At 43.0% G+C, this 22,539-nt stretch overlaps 1 protein-coding gene across 2 annotated transcripts in view; it reads left to right on the top strand.

The window, feature by feature from the left end:
* LOC132831146 (circularly permutated Ras protein 1-like) overlaps positions 1-22,539 on the top strand; it is a 109,458-nt gene that overhangs the window by 85,334 nt on the left and 1,585 nt on the right. For both annotated transcript variants that reach the window (XM_060849145.1, XM_060849146.1), the window contains exons 19-21: positions 2,465-2,558; positions 5,825-5,893; positions 21,476-22,539. The exon at positions 21,476-22,539 is cut by the window's right edge and continues 1,585 nt beyond it. In XM_060849145.1, coding sequence (XP_060705128.1) covers positions 2,465-2,558; positions 5,825-5,893; positions 21,476-21,568 — 256 coding nt within the window. In that variant the 3' untranslated portion in view covers positions 21,569-22,539. The remainder of the gene's footprint in view (positions 1-2,464; positions 2,559-5,824; positions 5,894-21,475) is intronic.

Below are 22,539 nucleotides of genomic sequence, written 5' to 3'. Positions count from 1 at the left end.
TTGGCGACAGCTGCCCCAAGCTTCAGCGCATCCCTCAACACGTCCTGGACCTTGAAATGTGCCAGTCTGCAACACTCAGTCAGGGTCACCTCCTTCAGCTGGAGGATCAACAGGTTTCGGACCACCCAGAGAGCGTCCTTCACCGAGCTGATGATCCTCTAGGCATGGTTGATGTTCGTCTTGGTGTGCATCCCAGGGAACAGACCATAGAGCACCGAGTCCCGCGTCACGGCACTGCTTGGGACGAACGTTGACAAACACCACTGCATTCCTCTCCAGACTTCTTCTGCATAGGCACATTCCAGAAGGAGGTGTGTGACAGTCTCTCTCCCCCCGCCCCCGCAGCCGCTTCGAGGGCAGCGTGCGGTGCGGCTGAGAGTCTGGGCGTGCATAAATGATCTCACAGGCAGAGCCCTTCTCACCACCAGCCAAGCCAAGTCTTGGTGCAAATTGGAATGTTGGCGATGAGGCATTCTGCCAAATGACTTTGACAGTCTGCTCAGCGAACCACTCGATAGGATCCGCCCTCTTCTTTTCCCAAAGGGTCTCAAGGACACTACGTGCTGACCACTTCCTGATGGACTTGTGGTTAAAGGTGTTTTTCTTAATAAACTTCTCCACGAAGGACAGGTGATACGGAATGGTCCAACTACTCGGAGCGTTCCACGGCAGCGAGGCCAGGCCCATCCTTCGCAACACCGGGGACATGGTACGTAGTGACACTTGGTGTTTGTGTACCGGGGATCCACGCACAACTTGATGCAGCCACACACAAAGGAGGCCATCAGGGTGAGGGTGGCATTTGGTGTATCTTTTCCCCCGTTGCCCAGATCTTTGTACATTGAGTCCCTTCGGACCCGGTCCATCTTTGATCTCCATATAAATTGGAAGATGGCCCAGGTGACTGCAGTGGCACAGGTTCTGGGAAAAGGCCAGACCTCTGCCACATATAACAACACTGACAATGCCTCACACCTGATGATCAGGTTTTTACCCGCGATGGAGAGCGACCGTAGCTTCCATCTGCCCAGTGTCTGCCTCACTTTGCTGATATGCTCCTCCCAAGACTTGGCACATGCCCCAGCTCCCCCGTAACAAATACCCAGCACCTTCAGGTGGTCAGTCCTGACAGTGAAGGGAATCGAGGATTGGTCGGCCCAGTTCCCGAAGAGCATGGCCTCGCTCTTGCCTGGTTTACTTTGGCCCCCGAGGCCTGTTCGAACTGGTCACACATGCACATGAGTCTGCGCACGGACAGCGGATCCGAGCAGAAAACGGCGACGTCATCCATGTACATGGAGGCCTTAATTCGTAGGCCCCCGCTGCAAGGAATAGTCACCCCTCTCAGGCTCGCATCTTTCCTGATGGACTCAGCAAATGGCTCTATGCAGCACACAAACAAGGTAGGAGAGAGAAAGGGAGAGAGAGGGCAGCCCTGCCTGGCTCCAGATCTGACTGGGAAGCTATCTGATTCCCATCCATTGATTGAGACTGCACTGACAATGTTGGTGTAGAGCAGTCTGATCCAATTGCAGATTCCTTCCCCAAAGCCCATTTTGGAGAGAACATTTCTCATATACCTGTGTGATATCCTGTCAAAGGCTTTCTCCTGGTCCAGGCTGATCAGGCAGTTGTCCAACCCTCTGTCATGCATGTAGGCGATCGTATCCCTGAGGAGTACGAGACTCTCAGCGATCTTCCTGCCTGGCACAGCACAGGTTTGGTCGGGGTGAATCACCGACCCTAGAGCAGACCTATATTAACTGTGTTGTAAGAATGTAATGTGTTTTGCTTAAAGCCCAGTAGTGGACCAAGTCAAATTACATCTGGAACACAGTGCCTTACACTTGCGTTATAATAAAAGTTGGAGTCTTAGCTATCTCTGATCTATTTTGAAGGGGTTTGGTCTGGTCAATAACAATGATATTCAAATGTTTGCAAAATACTTTGGTGTATCTTGACGATATGAAATGCCATCTATGAATATATCATACTGTGCAAGCTGTCTACAAACATAAGGCCACATTATTTGTGCAATCAAACTGGGACTGCACCTTACAATGTAGTAGCTTTACAGCTGCCATCCTCTCTAAGTGAGGCACATTTAGGATCTCCTTGGTCTAGTGCAAGAAAGTAAAACCATTTGCTGGCCGAATGTGAAAAGGCTGTTATATTAAACAGGAAGCAGTTCATGGCACGTCAGCACCGATTTACTGGCTACATTTATGAGCTAGAAGAATTGTGAGGGGGACTGACCGTTGCTTAGGGCACTAATCAGTTCCAGAGCTTTCAAACGCCCACTCTCTGATAACAGTTTGTTTCTTCTTACACTGTCTATTGTGCTGAGAGTGATACAATTCTCAATAACATTGCCAGCTAATCCTCCAAGTAACTACCCTTTCACAAACTAATCTTCCCATCAGGATGATGCAGTTGAATCCAATAATAGTTGTTATTTTCACAGAGCCAGAAAGAATGATATGGAGCAAGGAGCGATTTACGAGAGTTGGATGCAATCCATGTCCCCTATTTATAGTGCCCTCAATTGCAAAACTCAGGTAATCACTCCTTTTTCTTTCTTTATTTTTCTTTAACATTCCAAAAGCAACTACAATTGAAGAATATATTTCACTAACCCATTAATTCCATTGAATTCAATAAAAATCTGGAATTGGGAGTCTAATGATGACCATGACTCCTTGGTCCATGGTCCAGAACAGAACCACAACAAAAACAAAATTAATGTTTTGAGTTCGATGACCCATCATCAGAACTAAAAGCAGCTGCAAAAGCATGGTATTTCTGCAAATGATGAGGCTTTGGAGAGGTGGATAAGAGTGAATAGAATATATGGCGATGATGCCAAGAGATAATGCAAGGAGAGGCAAGTAAAAGGTTTGCTGAAGATAAAGCCGGGAGAGTAGAGATTAGGACAGTTGAATGTTCCTCCTGCAGAATGTGGGAGGTAAGGGTCACCACTAGCGTCCCTGCTGACTTCATCTGTGGGAAGTGCACCCAACTCCAGCTCCTCGAAAACCGCGTAAGGGAACTGGAACTGGGTGAACTTCGGATCATCTGGGAGGCAGAGGGAGTTATTGAGAGGAGTTACAGGGAGGGAGTAACACCTCAGGTACAAGAAGAAAGTAGATGGGTTACCGTCAGGGGATGGACAGGGAACTGGCAGGCAGTGCAGGGATCCTCTGTGGCCATTCCCCTCAATAATAAGTATACCGTTTTGGATACTGTTGGTGGTAGGGGACTTACCAGGCGTAAGCAATGGGGCTCAGGTCTCTGGCACAGTCCTGGTTGTTCAGAAGAGAAAAAAGGAGCAGAGCATTAGTCATTAGGGACTCCAGAGTTAGGGGGACAGATAGGAGGTTCTGTGGGAACGAGAGAGACTCCTGGTGTGTTGCCTCTCAGCTGCCAGGGTTCGTGATGTCTTTGATTTGTATTTTCCACATCCTTGAGGTGGAGGGAGAGCAGCTCCAAGTCATGGTCCACATAAGCATGAACGACATAGATGGGGGTTTAAGGCAGAAATTCAGGAAGCTAGAGTAGAAGCTTAGAGTAAGGACAAACAGAGTTGTTATCTCTGGTTTGTTGCCTGTGCCACACGCTAGCGAGGCGAGGAATAGAAAAAGAGAGGAGTTGGACACATGGTTACAGGCAGGAGGGAGGGTTTGGATTCCTGGATAATTGGGGCTCTTTCTGCGGTGGGTGGAACCTCTACAAACAGGATGGTCTTCACCTGAACCAGAGGGGTACCGATATTCTGGGAGGGTGAAATTTGCTAATTCTCTCCAGTTGGGTTTATATTAATTCAGCAGGGGGATGGGAATCTAAATTGTCGTACGAGTAGGTTGAGAGGAATGAGGTCCAAAATAAGGTTTCAAGGTAGCAAGAATGCACCAGCAAGCAAGAAGTTGGTTTGAGGTGTGTATACTTCAATGCCAGGAGCATCTGGAGTAAGGTTGATGAACTTGCTGCATGGGTTGGTCCCTGAGATTTCAATATTGTGGCCATTTTGGAGACCTGGATAGAGCAGGGACAGTAATGGTTATTGAATGTTCTGGGATTTATATGTTTCAGTAAGAACAAGGAAGATGGTAAAAGGTGGAGGGGTGGCAATGTTCATCAAGGGCAGTATTACGGTTGCAAAAAGGACATTTGAGGACTCGTCTACTGAGGAATTATGGGCTGAGGTTAGAAACAGGAAAGGAGCGGTCACCCTATTAGGAGTTTTCTATAGGCCTCCGAATACTTCCAGAGATGTAGAGGAAAGGATAGCAAAGCTGATTCTCAATAGGAGCGAGAGTGACAGGGTACTTATTATGGGATCTTTAGCTTTCCAGGTATTGACTGGGAATACCATAGTTCAAGTACTTTAGATGGGTCAGTTTTTGTCCAATTTCCTGAAACAGTATGTAAACAGGTCAACAAGGGGAGAGTCCACATTAGATTTGGTACGAGGTAATGGACCCTGCCAGGTTTTAGATTTGGAGGTAGGTGAGCACTTTGGTGATACTGACCACAATTTGGTTATATTTACTTCAGGCTATTGCACAAAATGCAGAGGCAAGAGATTGAGGATGATTTAGCGGTTTGGATCAGAAATTCGCTTGCTGAAAGAAGACCTAGGGTGGTGGTTGATTGGAAATGTTCATCCTGGAGTTCAGTTACTAGTGGTGTACCGCAAGGATCTGTTTTGGGTCCACTGCTGTTTGTCATTTTTATAAATGAGCTGGATGAGGGTGTGGAAGGATGGGTTAGTAAATTTGCAGGTGACACTAAGGTCGACAGAGTTGTGGATTGTGCAGAAGGATGTTGTGGGTTACAGAGGGACATAGATAAGCTGTAGAACTGAGCTGAGAGGCGGCAAATGGAATTTAATGTGGAAAAGTGTGAGGTGATTCACTTTGGAAGGAGCAGCAGGAATAAAGAGTACTGGGCAATGGTAAGATTCTTGGTAGTGTAGATGAGCAGAGAGATCTTGGTGTCCATGTACATAGATCCCTGAAAGTTGCCACCCACATACGGTGTGTTAGGTTTTATTGGTGGAGGAATTGAGTTTCGGAGCCATGAGGTTATGTTGCAGCTGGACAAACTCTGGTGCAGCCGCACTTGGAGTATTGTGTACAGTTCTGGTCACCACATTATAAGAAGGATGTGGAAGCTTTGGAAAGGGTTCAGAGGAGATTTACTAGGATGTTGCCTGGTATAAAAGGGAAGGTCTTAAGAGGAAAAGGTGAAGGATTTAAGGCTGTTTTCATTATAGAGAAGTACGTTGAGAGGTGACTTAATTGAGACATATAATCAGAGGGTTAGAAAGGGTCGACAGTGAGATCCTTTTTTCCTCAGATGGTGATGATTAGCATGAGGTGATATACTTTTAAATTGAGGGGTGATAGATTTTCATTCCTCAGACTAGTAGGGGCGTGGAATGCAATGCCTGCAACAGTAGTAGACTCACCGACTTTAAATGGTCAATGGCTAGACATATGGATGAAAATGGAATAGTGTTGGTTAGATGGCTTCAGATTGGTTTCACAGGTCAGCACAACATTGGGGGCTGAATGGCCTGTACTGCACTGTAATGTTCTATGTAGGGCATGAACAGGAACTCAGCACATGTCTTCGGCATCAAAAATATACGTTTCCAATTGCATTTAGTTCTGATGAAGGGTCACAGGACCCAAAATGCTAATTTTGTTTTTCTTTCTCCAGGTGCTGTCAGACTTGCTGAGTTACTTGAGTACTTCCTATTTTTGTTTGAGATTTCTAGCATCCATATTTTTGACTTTTTCCACTCTGGCCTCTCTTCCAGGATGCAGTAACAGCACAACCTTTGTATGAGGCATTAAGTTCCAAGCGCAATAGTGAATCTGTTGTTAAGGTAAGGACCAATTGATGCAAATGCTGATATTGGTGATTGTTTATGGAAAACTGGATTTACAGATTGTGCATTGCAGTGGCTTACTTGCCAGTTCAATGCAGTAATTTTTGGTGTAACCTTTTCAATGCAGTGAAACATAGATACTAATTATTCTGTTATGATTCAATCATCTGGTACCACTCACCCTGGCGAGTCCATCTCCTTTTGAAAGTCCAACCAATCAGGTTTGAACTCCACCTGGCATAAATATTACCTCTTGAAATAATATTCTAGTGAATTGCCCTGATAAGTGCAAGATGAAAAGCTGCAAAAAAATCTTTATTTTTAGTAATAATCTCTGTATTCATGATTCCAGATGTTCGAATCATTTTTCACAAGCTGTAAGGGAACTGTGCATCTCGGATTTGACCAGTCACTGTTGACAGCACCTATGCAGTACTGCTTTATAATAACCATAAAGGCTTTACTTGTCAGTTATAAACAAAGAATAAGACCATTTGAAACCGGAATTTTACATCGATTGCAATTAAACAGAATAACATAATTCTAAGTTAAATGATGAATGTACCCTGATTCGATTAAATATAAACCTCCCTACTGTTTTGGACCAGACCAGACCCTACTCCCAAATATAGTAAGGAGATGACCTAGACCGTAACTTTCAAATTTAAAGGTAAGTGTAAGGTGCTATGTGCCAGATTAATTTGTTTGGTCCATCATTATTCTGTAAGAAATACACACTGCCTGGAGCAGATACCTTGGCACCAAGGTGACAGTATCCATCTGCAAGAACATAGAACATTACAGCGCAATACAGGCCCTTCGACCCTCGATGTTGCGCCGACCTGTCATACCAATCTGAAGCCCATCTAACCTACACTAATCCATGTATGTCCATATACCTGTCCAATGATGACTTAAATGTACTTAAAGTTGGCGAATCTACTACTGTTCTGAGTAAAGAAACTACCTCTGAGATCTGTCCTATATCTATCACCCCTCAATTTAAAGCTGTGCCCCCTCGTGCTCGCCATCACCATACTTGGATAAAGGGTCTCCCTGCCCATCCTATCTAAGTCATGATTTGGAGATGCCGGTGTTGGACTGGGGTGTACAAAGTTAAAAATTACACAACACCAGGTTATAGTCCAACAGGTTTAATTGGAAGCACACTAGCTTTCGGAGCGACAATCATCTGATGAAAGAGCGTCGCTCCGAAAGCTAGTGTGCTTCCAATTAAACCTGTTGGACTATAACCTGGTGTTGTGTGATTTTTAACTTTGTACATCCTATTTAACCCTCTGATTATTTTATATGTCTCTATTAAGTCACCTCTCAACCTTCTTCTCTCCAATGAAAACAGCCTCAAGTCCCTCAGCCTTTCCTTGTAAGAACTTCTTTCCATACTAGGCAACATCCTAGTAAATCTCCTCTGAACCCTTTTCAAAGCTTCCTCATCCTTCTTATAATGCGGTGACCAGAACTGTACACAATACTCCCAAGTACAGCTGTAGCATAACCTCATGGTTCCAGAACTTGATCCCTCTATTAATAAAAGCTAAAACACTGTATGCCTTCTTAACAATCCTGTCAACATAGGCGGCAACTTTCAAGGATCTGTGTACCTTGGACACTGAGATTTCTCTGCTCATCTACACTACCAACAATCTTACCATTAGCTCAGTACTTTGCATTCCGGTTACTCCGACCAAAGTGAATCACCTCACACTTGTCTGCATTAAACTCCATTTGCCACCTCTCAGCCCAGCTTTGCAGCTTATCCATGTCTCTCTGTAACCTACTACATTCTTTGTCACTATCCACAACTCCACCGACCTTAGTGTTGTCTGCAAATTTACTAACCCACCCTTCTACGCCCGCATCCAGGTCGTTTATAAAAATGACGAACAGCAGTGCACCCAACACCAACCCTTGCGGTACACCACTGGTAACTGGACTCCAGGATGAACATTTCCCATCAACCACCACCCTCTGCCTTCTTTCAGCAAGCCAATTACTGATCCAAACTGCTATATCTCCCACACTCCCATTCCATTTTGTACAATAGCCTACTGTGGGGAACCTTATCAAACGCCTTGCTGAAATCCATATACACCACATTAACCGTTTACTCTCATCTACCTGTTTGGTCACCTCAAAGAACTCAATAAGGTTTGTGAGGCACCGCCTATCCTTCAAAACCGTGCTGACTATCCCGAATCAAATTATTCTTTACTAGATGATCATAAATCCTATCTCTTATAACCTTTTCCAACACTTTACAATAACTGAAGTGAGGCTGACTGGTGTATAATTACCAGGGTTGTCTCTACTCCCCTTCTTGAACAGGGGAACCACATTTGCTATCCTCCAGTCTTCTGGCACTATTCCTGTAGACAATGACAATTTAAAGATCAATGCCAAAGGCTCGGCAATCTCCTCCCTGGCTTCCCAGAGGATCCTAGGATAAATCCCATGTGCCCCAGGGGACTTATCTATTTTCACACTCTGCAGGATTTCTACTACCTCTTCCTTGTGAACCTCAATCCCACCTAGTCTAGTAGCCTATATCTCAGTATTCTCCTCGACAACATTGTCGTTTTCTAGAGTGAATACTGTAGAAAAATATTCATTTAGTGCTTCCCCTACCTCCTCTGACTCCACACACAACTTCCCACTACCATCCTTGATTGGCCCTAATCTTACTCTCATCATTCTTTTATTCCTTAAATACCTATAGAAAGACTTAGGGTTTACCCTGATCCTATCCGCCAACAACTTCTCATGTATCCTCTTGGCTCTTCTGAGCTCTCTCTTTAGGTCTTTCCTGTCTACCTTGTAGCCTTCAAGCGCCCTACCTGAGCCTTCACATCTCATCCTAACATAAGCCTTCTTCCTCTTGACCAGAGATTCCACTTCCTTCGTAAACCATGGCTCCCACGCTCTACAGCTTCCTCTCTGCCTGACAGGTACATACTTATCTAGGAAACTCAGGAGCTTTTCCTTGAATAAGCTCCACATTTCTAATGTGCCCAACCCCTGCAGTTTCCTTCCGCATCCTAAATTTTGCCTAATTGCATCATAATTGCTTTTCCCCCAGCTGTAACTCTTGCCCAGTTTATACACCTATTCCTTTCTATCACGATAAAGTAAACATAATAGAATTGTGATCGTTATCACCAAGTGCTCACCTACTTCCAAGTCTAACACCTGGCCGGGCTCATTACCCAATACCATATCTAATGTGGCTTCGCCCCTTGTTTCTCTTTTTGTAGACAGGCCAACAAGAAAGAATGTATCTTTTAAAAGTCACAGTCTCGTTACTCCTATCCCCCTCCCCTAAATAAAATGAACCATCAGTATTCAAAGATGGTTTTATTTCAAAGCCTTCAGTCTCACACTTTTAGTACTCATGTAAACTTTCAATAATACAGTCTATTTCAGTCTACTTCTTCATCACTGAACACATCAGTTTTCCTTTATCAGAGTGTTGACAACGCATTGGCAATTCTGTTCTCTCATCCTGCCACGTGTATAATTTATAAATTGAATGGCAATACAAATGTTGCAACAGCAAAACCAAACTCAAAGTCTCTTTCTCAATGGTGGAGTGTTTCTTTTGATAAACATTTAAACTTTCTAGAAGAATATCCAATATACTTTCGTCATCTTTTTGTAAGAGTACAGCACTGACACTTACATCGCTCACATCTATAGCCACCTTGAACGGCTTTGCATTATTGGGTGTTCCTAATACTTGATGGTCAACACAGCTTTCAGGTTATCAAATGCCTATCCATCCACTGACATTTTCTGCAGTCCTTCAACAGATTAGTCAATGGAGCAATGATACTGCTAAAGTTCAGTACAAATTTTCAGTAAAAGTCCCTTGAACCCAGGAATTGCAGCAATTCACTCTTTGTCAAGGGTATGAGAAACTCCCCAATAATCTTAGTTTGCACATCCTGTGTGGCCATCTGTCCAGGTCCAATGGAACAGCCCAGGAATATGACTCGGGCTTTTGCTAATTTGTTCTTAGCCATGTTTATCACCAAGTCTGCCTCATGAAGTCAAACAAACAATTCCACAGGATGCCCCAAGTTTCCTTTCATGTGTGATTAAAAGTTACCAGATTGTCTGTGTACACCACACAAATGGGTAATCCTGAAATTACCTCATTGCTTAGTCTTTGAAATGTGGTTGGTGCATTCTTCATTCCAAATGGCGACTTTAAACCAGTAAAACCCATTCAGTGTTACAAAAGCCAAAATTTCCTTTGTTCTTTTGGATAAAGGTATCCTCTGCGTAAGTCAACCTAAAATATAAGTTGTTTGTCCCACCTTCTCAATACAGTCTTCCAGTCATGGACTTTGGTATGATTTGGATTTTGTAATCACATTGACTTTTTTATAGTCCATGCACAATGGTTGGGTACTTTCTGGTTTTGATACCATCACTATGGATGAGCTCCATTCTTTGCAGCTGGCTGATGATGACATTTCTGAGCATGCTTTGAATCTCTTTTTGAACCTGTGCCAATATTAGAGTCAAGCCTATAAGGATGTTTGTTAATTGGAACAGAACAGAATTTCTTATATCAACATCATGCGTAATCAGTTTAGTACTTCCCAGCCCGTTCCTACATATCTCCATGTTCCTACATATCTCCATGTTCCTACATATCTCCATATGATTGCAATAACTGATGATTTTGATTTTCCTCAATAAGATAGCTCAATAATTTATCCTGATTTCTGAGAAATTCCTCATTGTCCAGTTGTGGTTATTGGAGAATCATTTGAACATGATTTTTCACTCTGCATTGTAATAAGCAATACATCTTCCTTTTGCTTTCCTTCCCTACCAAAATACCGTTTGAGCATATTCACATGACACATTGAGAGATTTCTTTTCTCTCTGCATTCTTATCAAATTATTCACCTCACTCAATCTCTTTTTGAATTGATAAGGCCGACTGACCTTTGCCTTTGAAGGTTCACCTATCACTGGTCATAATGGGATCACTTTATCCCCATGAGTGAAACTCAATGTTTGATCTTTTTTGACTGCTTTCCGCTTCACCATATAGAGTCAGAGATGTACAGCATGGAAACAGACCCTTCGGTCCAACCCGTCCATGCCGACCAGATATCCCAACCCAATCTAGTCCCACCTGCCAGCACCCGGCTCATATCCCTCCGAACCCTTCCTATTCATATACCCATCCAAATGCCTCTTAAATGTTGCAATTGTACCAGCCTCCACCATATCCTCTGGCAGCTCATTCCATACCCGTACCACCTTCTGCGTGAAAACTTTGTCCCTTAGGTCTCTTTTATATCTTTCCCCTCTCACCCTAAACCTATGCCCTCCAGTTCTGGACTCCCCGACCCCAGGGCAAAGACTTTGCGTATTTATCCTATCCATGCCCCTCATAATTTTGTAAACCTGTATAAGGTCACCCCTCAGCCTCCGACGCTCCAGGGAAAACAGCCCCAGCCTGTTCAGCCTCTCCCTGTAGCTCAGATCCTCCAACCCTGGCAACATCCTTGTAAATCTTTTCTGAACCATTTCAAATTTCACAACATCTTTCCGATAGGAAGGAGACCAGAATTGCATGCAATATTCCAACAGTGGCCTAACCAATGTCCTGTACAGCCACAATGTGACCTCCCAACTCCTGTACTTAATACTCTGACTTAACAAGTACTTTGCATCAGTTTTCACAGTGGAAGACATGAGTAATATCCCAACAATTAAAGGGAATGAGAGGGCTGAGTTGAGTATGGTTGCCATTACAAAAGAGATAGTAAGAGTTAGAAAAGCTAAAAGGTCTTAAAATTGATAAATCTCCTGGCCCCGATGGGATACATCCTAGAGTCTGAGAGAGGTGGCTGAGGAAATAGCGGAGGCATTGGTTGACATCTTTCAAGAGTCACTGGAGTCAGGGAAAGTCCTGGATGATTGGAAGATCGCTGTTGTAAGCCCCTTGTTCAAGAAAGGATCAAGCCAAAAGATGGAAAATTATAGGCCAGTTAGCCTAACCTCGGTTGTTGGTAAAATTCTAGAATCCATCATTAAGGATGAGGTTTCTAAATTCTTGGAAGAGCAGAGTCTGATTAGAACAAGTCAACATGGATTTAGTAAGGGGAGGTTATGCCTGACAAACCTGTTGGAATTCTTTAAAGAGGTGACAAGTAGGTTAGACCAGGGAAACCCAGTGGATGTGGTCTATCTAGACTTCCAAAAGGCCTTTGATAAGGTGCCACACGGGAGGCTGCTGAACAAGGTGAGGGCCCATGGTGTTCGAGGTGAGCTACTGGGATGAATTGAGGATTGGCTGTCTGACAGAAGGCAGAGAGTTGGGATAAAAGGTTTTTTTTCGGAATGGCAGCCGGTGACAAGCTGTGTCCTGCAGGGTTCAGTGTTTTCAGGCCACAGCTGTTCGCATTATATATTAATGATCTAGATGAAGGGACTGGGGGCATTCTAGCGAAGTTTGCAGATGATATGAAGTTAGATGGACAGGCAGGTAGTACTGAGGAAGTGGGGAGGCTACAGAAGGATCTAGACAGTTTGGGAGAGTGGTCCAGCAAATGCTGATGGAATTCAACGTGACCAAATGCGATGTCTTGCACTTTGACAAAAAGAATAAAAGCATAGACTACTTTCTAAATGGTGAGAACATTAGTAAAGCCAAAGTACAAAGGGATCTGGGAGTGCTAGTCGAGGATTCTCTAAAGGTAAACATGCAGGTTGAGTCCGTGATTAAGAAAGCGAATGCAATGTTGTCACTTATCTCAAGAGGGTTGGAATATAAAAGTACCGTTGTGCTACTGAGACTTTATAAAGCTCTGGTTAGGCCCCATTTGGAGTACTGTGTCCAGTTTTGGTCCCCACACCTCAGGAAGGACATACTGGCACTGGAACGTGTCCAGCGGAGATTCACACGGATGATCCCTGGAATGGTAAGTCTAACATACAAGGAACGGCTGAGGATCCTGGGATTGTATTCATTGGAGTTTAGAAGATTAAGGGGAGATTTAATAGAAGCTTACAAGATAATACATGGCTTGGAAAGGGTGGACGCTAGGAAATTGTTTCCGTTAGGCGAGGAGACTAGGACCCGTGGACACAGCCTTAGAATTAGAGGGGGTCAATTCAGAACAGAAATGCGGAGACATTTCTTCAGCCAGAGAGTGGTGGGCCTGTGGAATTCATTGCCACGGAGTGCAGTGGAGCCATCTGAATGCTCCCCAGCTGGAAACCATGAATTATCCATTCTCTACTGAAGTCCAGGTATGTGACGTTCAAGTCAGATGACCCTGGCCTTTACAGGAAATCTAGATACAACCTCCATTATGCTGTTGGAGATGCCAAGAGGCAATATCACATGAAGCTAAAGACCCAAACTAACCACACAGACACCAATCCATTTGTGACAAAGCCTTCATGACAAAATGGGCCACAAAGTGATATAGAACAGAATAGTGGACAAAACTATACCCCTCCCTAGTGTGCTTAATGCATTTTACACTCATTTCGAACAGTAGGTCAGTGAAGCAATATCACCTGCCTAGAGAGTCTCGGATGCATTTATTCCCTCAGTCACAGTTGTGGACATTAGATCGGCCATCCTCAGCGTGAACCCATGGAAAACAACTGCTCCAGATAGAGTCTTTAGATTTTTAGATTAGATTACTTTGGAGTGCAGGTTCATTGCTCCTTGAAAGTGGAGTTGCAGGTAGATAGGATAGTGAAGAAAGTGTTTGGTATGCTTTCCTTTATAAGACATAGGAGTGGAAGTAAGGCCATTTGGCCCATCGACTCCACTCCGCCATTCAATCATGGCTGATGGGCATTTCAACTCCACTTACCCGCATTCTCCCCATAGCCCTCAAGAATCTATAAATCTCTGCCTTGAAGACATTTAGCGTCCCGGCCTCCACTGCATTCTGCGGCCCTCCAACCCTGGCGATATCCTTGTAAATCTTTTTTAAACTCTTTCAAATTTGACAACATCCTTCCTATAGGAGGGAGACCAGAATTGCACACACTACTCTAAAAGTGCCTAACCAATGTCCTGTAAAGCCATAAAATGACCTTCCAACACTTACTGTCTATGCACTGATCAATAAAGGCAAGCATATCAAATGCCTTCTTCACTATCCTATCTGTCTGAGACTCTACTTTCCAGGAGCTATGAAACTGCATTCCAAGGTCTCTTTGTTCAGGAACACTCCCCAGGACCTTATCATTATGTGTGTGTATCCTGCCCTGTCTTGCTTTTTCAAAAGACAGCACTGCACATGTATCTAAATTAAATTCCATTTGCCACTCCTTGGCCTATTGGCTCATTTGATCAAGGTCCCGTCGTACTGTGAGGTAGCCTGCTTCACTATCCACTACTTGATTTATTCCCCAACATTCTATACCTTCCATATCCTTCTCCATAATAAACCCTGATGCAAAATACTCAAGTTAGTATCTCACCCATCTCCTGCGGTTAAACAGACAGGCAGACTTGCTGATAGTTATGAGGCCTTATTCTCTCCCTAGTTACCCTTTTATCCTTAATATAGTTACAAAATCTCTTTGGAGTCTCCTTAACCCTATTTGCCAAAGCTATCTCCTGTCTCCTTTTTACCTGCAATTTTGGTGTCATCTACAAACTTACTAACCATACCTTTTATGTCCACAACTAAATAATCTATATAAATGACAAAAAGCAGTGGGACCCAGCACCGATTCTTGTGATACACCACTAGTCACAGGCCTCCAGTCTGAAAAGCAACCCTCCACCAACACCCTCTGTTTTCTACCTTCGAGCCAGTTCTGTATCCAAATGGCTAGTTCTCCCTGTATTCCATGTGATCTAACCTTGAAAGCCAGTCTACCAGGTGGAACCTTGTCGAATGCCTTACTGAAGTCGATGTAGATCATGTCCACCGTTCTGCCCTCATCAATCCTCTTAGAGTTTTTTTGAAGAAGTTACAATCAGGTTAGTGAGACACAATTTCCCACATACAAAGCCATGTTGACTAATCCTAATCAGTCCTTGCCTTTCAAAATACACGTAAATCCTAACCCTCAAGACTCTGTCCAATAAACTTGCCCATCACCAATATCAGTCTTGCCAGTCTATACTTCCCTGCCTTTTCCTTACTGCCTTTCTTAAATCGTGGCACTATGTTAGCCAACCTCCAGTCTTCTGCCACTTTGGTGGCTATTGATGATGTAACTATCTCAGCAAGGTGTCCATTAGTCACTTCCCTGGTTTCCCACAGAGTTCTAGGGTACCAATAATTTATCCATCTTTATGCTTTATAAAATGTCCAGCACTGGACATTTTTCGATACATCGTTATTTATTCCCCACGTTCTATATTGTCCATGTCCATCTCCATAGTAAGCTCGGATGCAAAATAGTTAGCATCTCACCAATCTCCTACAGTTCAACACAGAGGCAGACTTGCTGATCTTTAAGGGGTCCTGTTCTCTCCCTAGTTACCCCTTTGACCTTAATGCATTTATAAAATCCCTTTGGATTCTCCTTAACCCTGTATGTCAAAGCTACCTCATGTCCCCTTTTCACCCTCCTGATTTCCATCTTAAGGATACTCCTACTGCTGTTTATACTCTTCTAGGGGTTCAGTCCATCTCTGCTGTATATTCCTGACATATGCTTCCTTCTTTCTCTTGACCAAAACCTCAATTTCTCTGGTCATTCAGCACTCTCTGTAAGTAACAGCCTTGCCCTTCATCCTAATAGTAATATACTGTCCCTGGGCATTTGTTATCTCATTTTTGAAGGTTTCCCAATTTCCAGCTGTCCCTTTACCCTGGAACACAAAGCTGCCAGTACTCTCTACAGAGCCATGTCTCTGTAATTACTCTGATATCCCAAACCCATGTTCCCAGTCATGCCCTCAGTTTCTGTGCCTTACCTGTTATGTCTCTTCCGTGGCTTTGTCCCTGCCTGCTCTGACTGTTTGACTTACTCCTTTTCCCAACTGTACCAGTCTCAGACTGATCTTTTTCCTCACTATCTCCCTGGGTTCCTCCACTCCTCACCCAACAATACCCACGTGGCCAGTGGCCATTTCCTTTGGTCAGCCACTTTCTCAAATGAAATGACAGAGACTTCTACTTCCTTTTTGTTGAACTCAGGTAATGGGTTGGATGTATTTAAACAGATCTCCACCAGGCCTTTTACGACAGGTTAGCTTGTCATCATTGTTCCAATCACTTCTCTCAGTTTTTAACTTTATCTGTACCATTTTAAGTTAACTTGCATTTTCCATTGCCAACTTCTGAAGTTCAAAATCTCTTTCTTTAATCCTTCCTGCTGCTGGGGCTATTCTTTCTGTTTCTTTTTCTTCTGCTTTCAATTATAACTCAAAACTGTTTCATTTCCGTATTCAAACTATTTTAATTATTTTGCTCTTTGTTTCACTGCAATTATCTCAGTCTCTTTTGCTTTGTCTCTCTTTTTTTCCTTGCCATTGCTTCTAATTCAAACTGCTTCGTTTGAATTCAGTTGAATTTCAACCATTTCCAAAGTTTCCGATTGCATTCCTGACAATTGTAAATGCTGACCTATTGCTAGCATTATCTCCTGTTTCCTCATGGATGAATACAACTCCAACTTCAGCCTGTCTGCCAATTCTAAAAGCTTTGCCTTACTCACCTTCAGTGAACCATCTCAAGTGACTTCTTCCAATTCCAGGAAAACCTTAGCCACTGAAAGAACCATTATTTCCTAAATTATTATTGTTCGGGGCTTCCTCTGAAGCTAAACTTATTGGTATTCTCTAATCATCAGATCATTTCTTCTGTTTAATAAATTTATTCTTCTGTTTAAAACTCCATTTGGTTTAAGTACCAAGCACTAAGGTGCCAAGCAGCAGTTTGAGATGTCTGGTTATTGTATATCACCTGCTTGTCCCTCTTCCTTCTCTCTCTCTCTTCCTCTCTCTCTCATTTCAACACTTAGTTTCAGACTGAGTTGGAGTAATGCAAAAGCTCAGAGAATGGATGGTAACAGAAATGTCAGCAATTGCCTTCAAATATTTCTCCATTTCTTCTAAAACTGTAATTTGGAAATTTTTCAATATCCACCATCCTTTCAGGTAGTTTATTCCAAATCACAATTCTGGGTGGAAACATTTCCTTGTATCATCTCTGGTTCATTCGCTTTTCATCTGAAATAAGTGCGCTGTCATTACCAACCCAACTAGAAAAAGCATAATTTACTGTTGAATACCAAAATAGAGCCATTAATCTTGGCGTACAGAGGCTAATCCCAACTCAGGGCAGACCTTTCCTAGTTTGCAGAATTTTTTTTGAAACCAGAGGAAGGTAAAGTCACATCATTTTGAATCTGCTTTTTTAAAATTCTAGGTTTTTTTTATTTTTTTTTGTTTTTTTTAATCCAACTTGCAGACATGTTATGACACACCACTGGAGCAGGTGGGACTTGAAACCAGGCCTCCACAGCACAGAGGTGGCACACCAGCACTGAAACAAGGGTCCTTGCCTCTGCTTTATAAATATTTTCTAATCAATTCTTCAAAGATGCTATTATACTTGGAGCAGGTGGGATTTGAACATGGGTCCCCTAGCTCACAGGCAGGGGTGTTACAATTGTGACACAAGAGTTCTCCCCAGGGTCTGTTTTGTAAAGGGCTCAGCTGGGCAGGCCATTGCCTGTCACAAAGGAAACACATACTCAGTAAGCTCCACGGGAGGTTAATTAATAACTCTGAAGAACCATGTAGGGATTATCATATGTTATTGACCAGAACAAACCCCCTCAAAATACATCCAAGGAGAAATCCTAGCCCATAACCTTTTATCTTATTAAAGGCAAGTCTAAGGCATGAATGGATTAGTCAAATTACTGGGCTTTAAGCAAAACACACTCTGTTCTTACACCACAGTTAAAATACAAACAAAAATAAAGAATTGGCAAAACACTTAATAAGATAATATTATTTAACTACTACTCAACTATTTCAATAAAGTAGAATCCTATAAATACACCCCTGGCAAATTCAGCAAAGCAGATTTGATCACGTGCTTCTTCAGTCCAGGAGAAAGGAACACCAAAACAATTAATCTTGCAGCAGAGAAAGAGCCCTAGCTTTTTACAGCAGGGGACAGAGTTGAATACCATTCTGCCTTTAACACCATAATTCCAATAAAACTGATCTCCAGACTCTGAGACCTAGGTCTTGATTCTGCCCTCTGAAAAGTGATCCTTGACTTCCTGGCCCAAGGACTGCAATCAGTAAGAATAGGCGACAACACCTTCTCCACCTCAGCCACTGGTGCACTGCGAGGCAATGTACTCAGCCCCCTGCTCTACGCCTTATACAGTCACGATTGTGTGGCCAAATTCTGCCCCAACACCATTTACAATTTTGCTGATGACACCATCTTTGTAGGTTGGATCTCAAACAATGACAAGACAGAACACAAGAAAGAGATCAAGTGCTTAGCAGCTTGGTGTAAAGGCAATAATCTCTCCAAAGTCAGAAAAATGAAGGAGCTGGTCATTGACTTCAGAAATAGTGTGGACGGCATCAATGGTGGTGAGGTGGAGATAGTTGAGAGCATCAAATTTCTGAGAGTTAAGATCACCCATGTCAACAAGACTATCAAGAAAGCACAACAAAGTCTCTACTTCCTCAGGAGGCTGAGAAAATTTGGCATGTTCACAAAAACTTACCAATTTTTATTGATACATCATAGAAAGCATTCCATCTGGATGCATCACAGTGTGGTTTGGCAACTACTGTACCCAAGACCACAAGAAACTACAGAGAGTCATGAATACAGGCCAGTCCATCATGCAAGCCAGCTATTGAGCCCGTCAATACTTCCCACTGCCTCAGGAAAGCAACCAACATAATCAAAGAGCTCTCCCTCCTGAGTTATACTCTCTTCCACCCTCTTCCATCAACCAGAAAATATGAGAGTTTGAATACCCGTATGAACAAGTTCAAAAACAGTTTCTTTCTTGCTGTTATCAGACTTTAGAACGGACCTCTCCTATGTCTCTCAGCACCCTCTCTGCAGCTGTAACACTGCATTCTGTAATGCCAACCTGATGCACTTTGTCTGGTGGAATAGCTTGCAAAACAACCTTTCACTGCATCTTGGTACATGTGACAACACTCAATCAGTCAGTCTAGCAGCTTAAACTCTAGAAACCCCAACATCTTCAACAGAAGGCAAAAGTAAAGCCCTGGATTTGTGTAAGCCTGACTCCACCCACTCACGCTTCTTTTAGTTAACTTTTTAAAAAACTTTTACTTCGCTTTCCATGGTACAGACAGCTTGGCAAGAGATTGACAATACCCCTCTTAAAGAAAAAATACAACTGAACAAATCTCTCAAAGGCACATATTATCACTTACAGCCCCCCACCCTGCTCCGAGTCAGGAGGCTCCCTCTCGCACCTGTGTTGATGAATCCTCCTGCATGACATTGCCAGTGTATCTATTCCCATTCCTTTCCAATTCTGCTGAGGACCATATAATAATCAGGTGAGCATTTCTTCCGTCGAAGAGTCACTGCAGGGATTTTGCTCTCAGTGGCTTGTCTGTTTAAAATAATCACCTCTGTGGAGGGTTCCTGCTGGTTATGGTCAAGGAGTTTTATTTTGTAATAGTCTCCGTGGCTCAGAGGTACACTTCCGCCATGCCACAAGAGCCCTCTGGGTCTACTTTATTTTTCAAATTATTATTTTCTTTTATAGTCAGAAGTGCAGTCACACTCAACTGAGCGACTTTCCAAACCCCCAAAATCACCGTTACATTTTGTTTCGTTTTCCCCTCTTCTTTTAATGATTAACCACTAGTAATCACCCATGTAGTCAGTTAATTACAGGGGAACCTCGGTTTTGGAATTTGATTTGAATTTCGTTTGGATAATCGATTATTCGCTTAATCGTTCAAATGCCTTTCCTCTGGGGCTCGGAGATTTTAAAGTCTGCTCCCCGTTCAGGAGACTGCAGCAGCACACAGTGGCCAGCCCCTGCTCCCGTGCAATATGCCTCCCCGCTCCCAACACTGTGCAACACCTCCCCCACCCCCTGCTTGCTCCTGACCCGTGCAACACCATCACCACCCCCCCCCCCCCCCCCCCCTCTCCTGGACTGGACGCCAGTAACAATTCTGCTGCAGTAGCCTTTGTGGGGTAAGTCTCCAAGTAGCGCGCACACAACTTTTTACTGCAACTTTTTGTGACAGGTTCCACCTTTGCCCTGTACAGGACAATGTTGGAGAGATTATCTGGGGAAGGGCGTTTAGGGTACACCCCTCTGTAGAACTCCAGGGAAAGTGTGGGGAGAGAGAAAGGGCGGGAGGTCAGTCATTTGGAGACTCTGCCTGTTTAATCACTGTCAACAAAAAACCCGATCACTGCTGGAAGCATGTCTTTGTGTAATGTTTCCAGCGGGACATCGAGATCTCCTTCGGATAATCTGATTTTCAGATAATTGGTATTCGGATAATCGAGTTTCCTCTGTATAAGCAAAGCCCATTGTGAGGAATGCAGCCGATAAAAAGTGAAGAGGGAAGGGGAGGTAGAGAGAGAATACCCTAATTCAAAACGGAGTTGGAGACCGAAATAAAGCACTGCATCCCATTGCAATGGATTTGCTTCTTATTCCCTAACCAACGTTTTCAGGGATGGTATGACGCACCTCTGGCACAAATGGGACTGGAGTGCAGGTCTCCTGTTCATAGGTAAGGACATGCCACAAGAAACCCATGGGTCTGCTTTTTTTTAAACAGAAAGTAAGTTATTTTCTAATCAACATGTTCAGAGTTGCTACTACATATCTTTGGAGCTGGTGAGAATTGAGTCTGGGTGTCCCAGTCCAGGGGTGGGGACACGGTCACTGTACTACAAGAGTTGGAAGCCAGCAGGTTTGGTCAGAATGGGGATTAAACCCATGACCTTGCTGATATCATCATCATGCTCTAATCATGTGAGCTAACCCACCAGCTAAATAGTCTATTTATTTCTAATCCATGCATTCAGAGATTTTATTACACACCCCTGGAGGAGGGGCTGAAACTTAAAGTAGGATTCCTGGCTCAATCTATATTTTTTCAATTGCAAGTTAAGATTATTGTCTTTACAGATTGTTCCATCACCATTGGGGTAACCAGCCTATCTGGAACATTTTTTTTCTCCATTTTTAAAATGGATTGCAATCTTTAGGCACTACTTCCTTTTATCTAAGAATATTAGACTCAGCAGTTTTCACCTCTACTTTCCTCAACAGTCTAGGGTGATCTCACCAAGACTTGAAAAGAAGACTGCTTGAAATAACCTTACAGGGATGTTGATAAATACAGTAGTAATGAGATACAGAATATATTTGGCTATTCGTCAGCAGAAAGTTAGGGTATTTGGAGCTTCTGCTGGAGATTTAGCGACAAATGAACCGAAGGGCTTTGTGCAGGTCAGGCTTTTATTATTCAAGCTATAGTAAATGGCATGAATTATATAATCCATATGAAACAGGATTTTAATGGTAATCTGTATCATTGTGCTGTATACCCAGTCTTTTACAGATGACATTGCTAATGTGGCTTTTCGGCTCAAGGCTGCAAAGAAAAAAATGTTCAAGAAGCCGAAGTTCATGGTGCCCCTGTGATATTCCAAGGCATGTTGATGGCTCGAAAAGGCTGCTGACTTCCTCCAAATGGCACCATTTCAATTTCACTGGTTCAAGAAGAAAAACATTCGCCATTTTTTCAAGGGTACAACAGAAGAGCAAGAAATGCCAACCTTGCAAATAAACTTTATAACCTATAGATTGAATTATATTTTTAAAGAAATGACTGATTATTTGCTGAACAATACCTATAACATTCTTGTCCATTGTTAGTAAAACATTGTTCAGATTACCTTTAAGTTATTACTCCTAAAACAAGCTCCTTTTGAACAGTCAAGTGTTTAGAGTGAATTTTAATTATTGAATTGCTTCTTTTTGATGTTGTTATTCAATGTGATTTGTTCAACTTTTCAACATAGGACTACAAATTATACTTAACCCAGAAACTATGGCAGACATTTCCAGTCTGTACCCCTGACTTTTCAATTGCCTATAAAATCTGCTGCAACATTTTAATGAGTTAGATCTATGTTAGAAATATGACCTCGAGTACAGTTCTGAAGATGTTAGAGTGATTGATCTGCTTTACATTTTCCCTTTATTTGTCTCCTTTTATTATTCTTTTCAACATGGATCCCTTTCCCTTGTCTTGCTTAATTTTTCACTCAGTCCTTGTCAATGAAGATCAGTTGTCATTACTTGTAGAGTCGTAGAGTCATAGAGTCCTACAGCACGGAGACAGGCCATTTGGCCCACATTGGTCCATACTGACCAAAATCTGTGCTAACCCCATTTCCCTGCACTTGGCCCATATCCTTCTAATCCTTTCCTATCCATGTATTTGTCCAAATGCCTTTTAAATGTTGTTAATGTACCCGCCTCAAATGTTTCCACTGGCAGCTCATTTCCATATGCCTACCACTCTCGATAAAAACGTTGCCCCTCAGGTTCCCTTTTATTGTTTCCCTCTAATCTTAATCTAATGTGTTCTAGTCCTCGATTCCTCACCC

This window comes from Hemiscyllium ocellatum, chromosome 33, assembly GCF_020745735.1.
Source record: "Hemiscyllium ocellatum isolate sHemOce1 chromosome 33, sHemOce1.pat.X.cur, whole genome shotgun sequence".
Lineage (NCBI taxonomy): Eukaryota > Metazoa > Chordata > Chondrichthyes > Orectolobiformes > Hemiscylliidae > Hemiscyllium > Hemiscyllium ocellatum.
The sequence above is the reverse complement of the archived record's forward strand: the minus strand, read 5'-3'. Positions and strand labels throughout refer to the sequence as shown.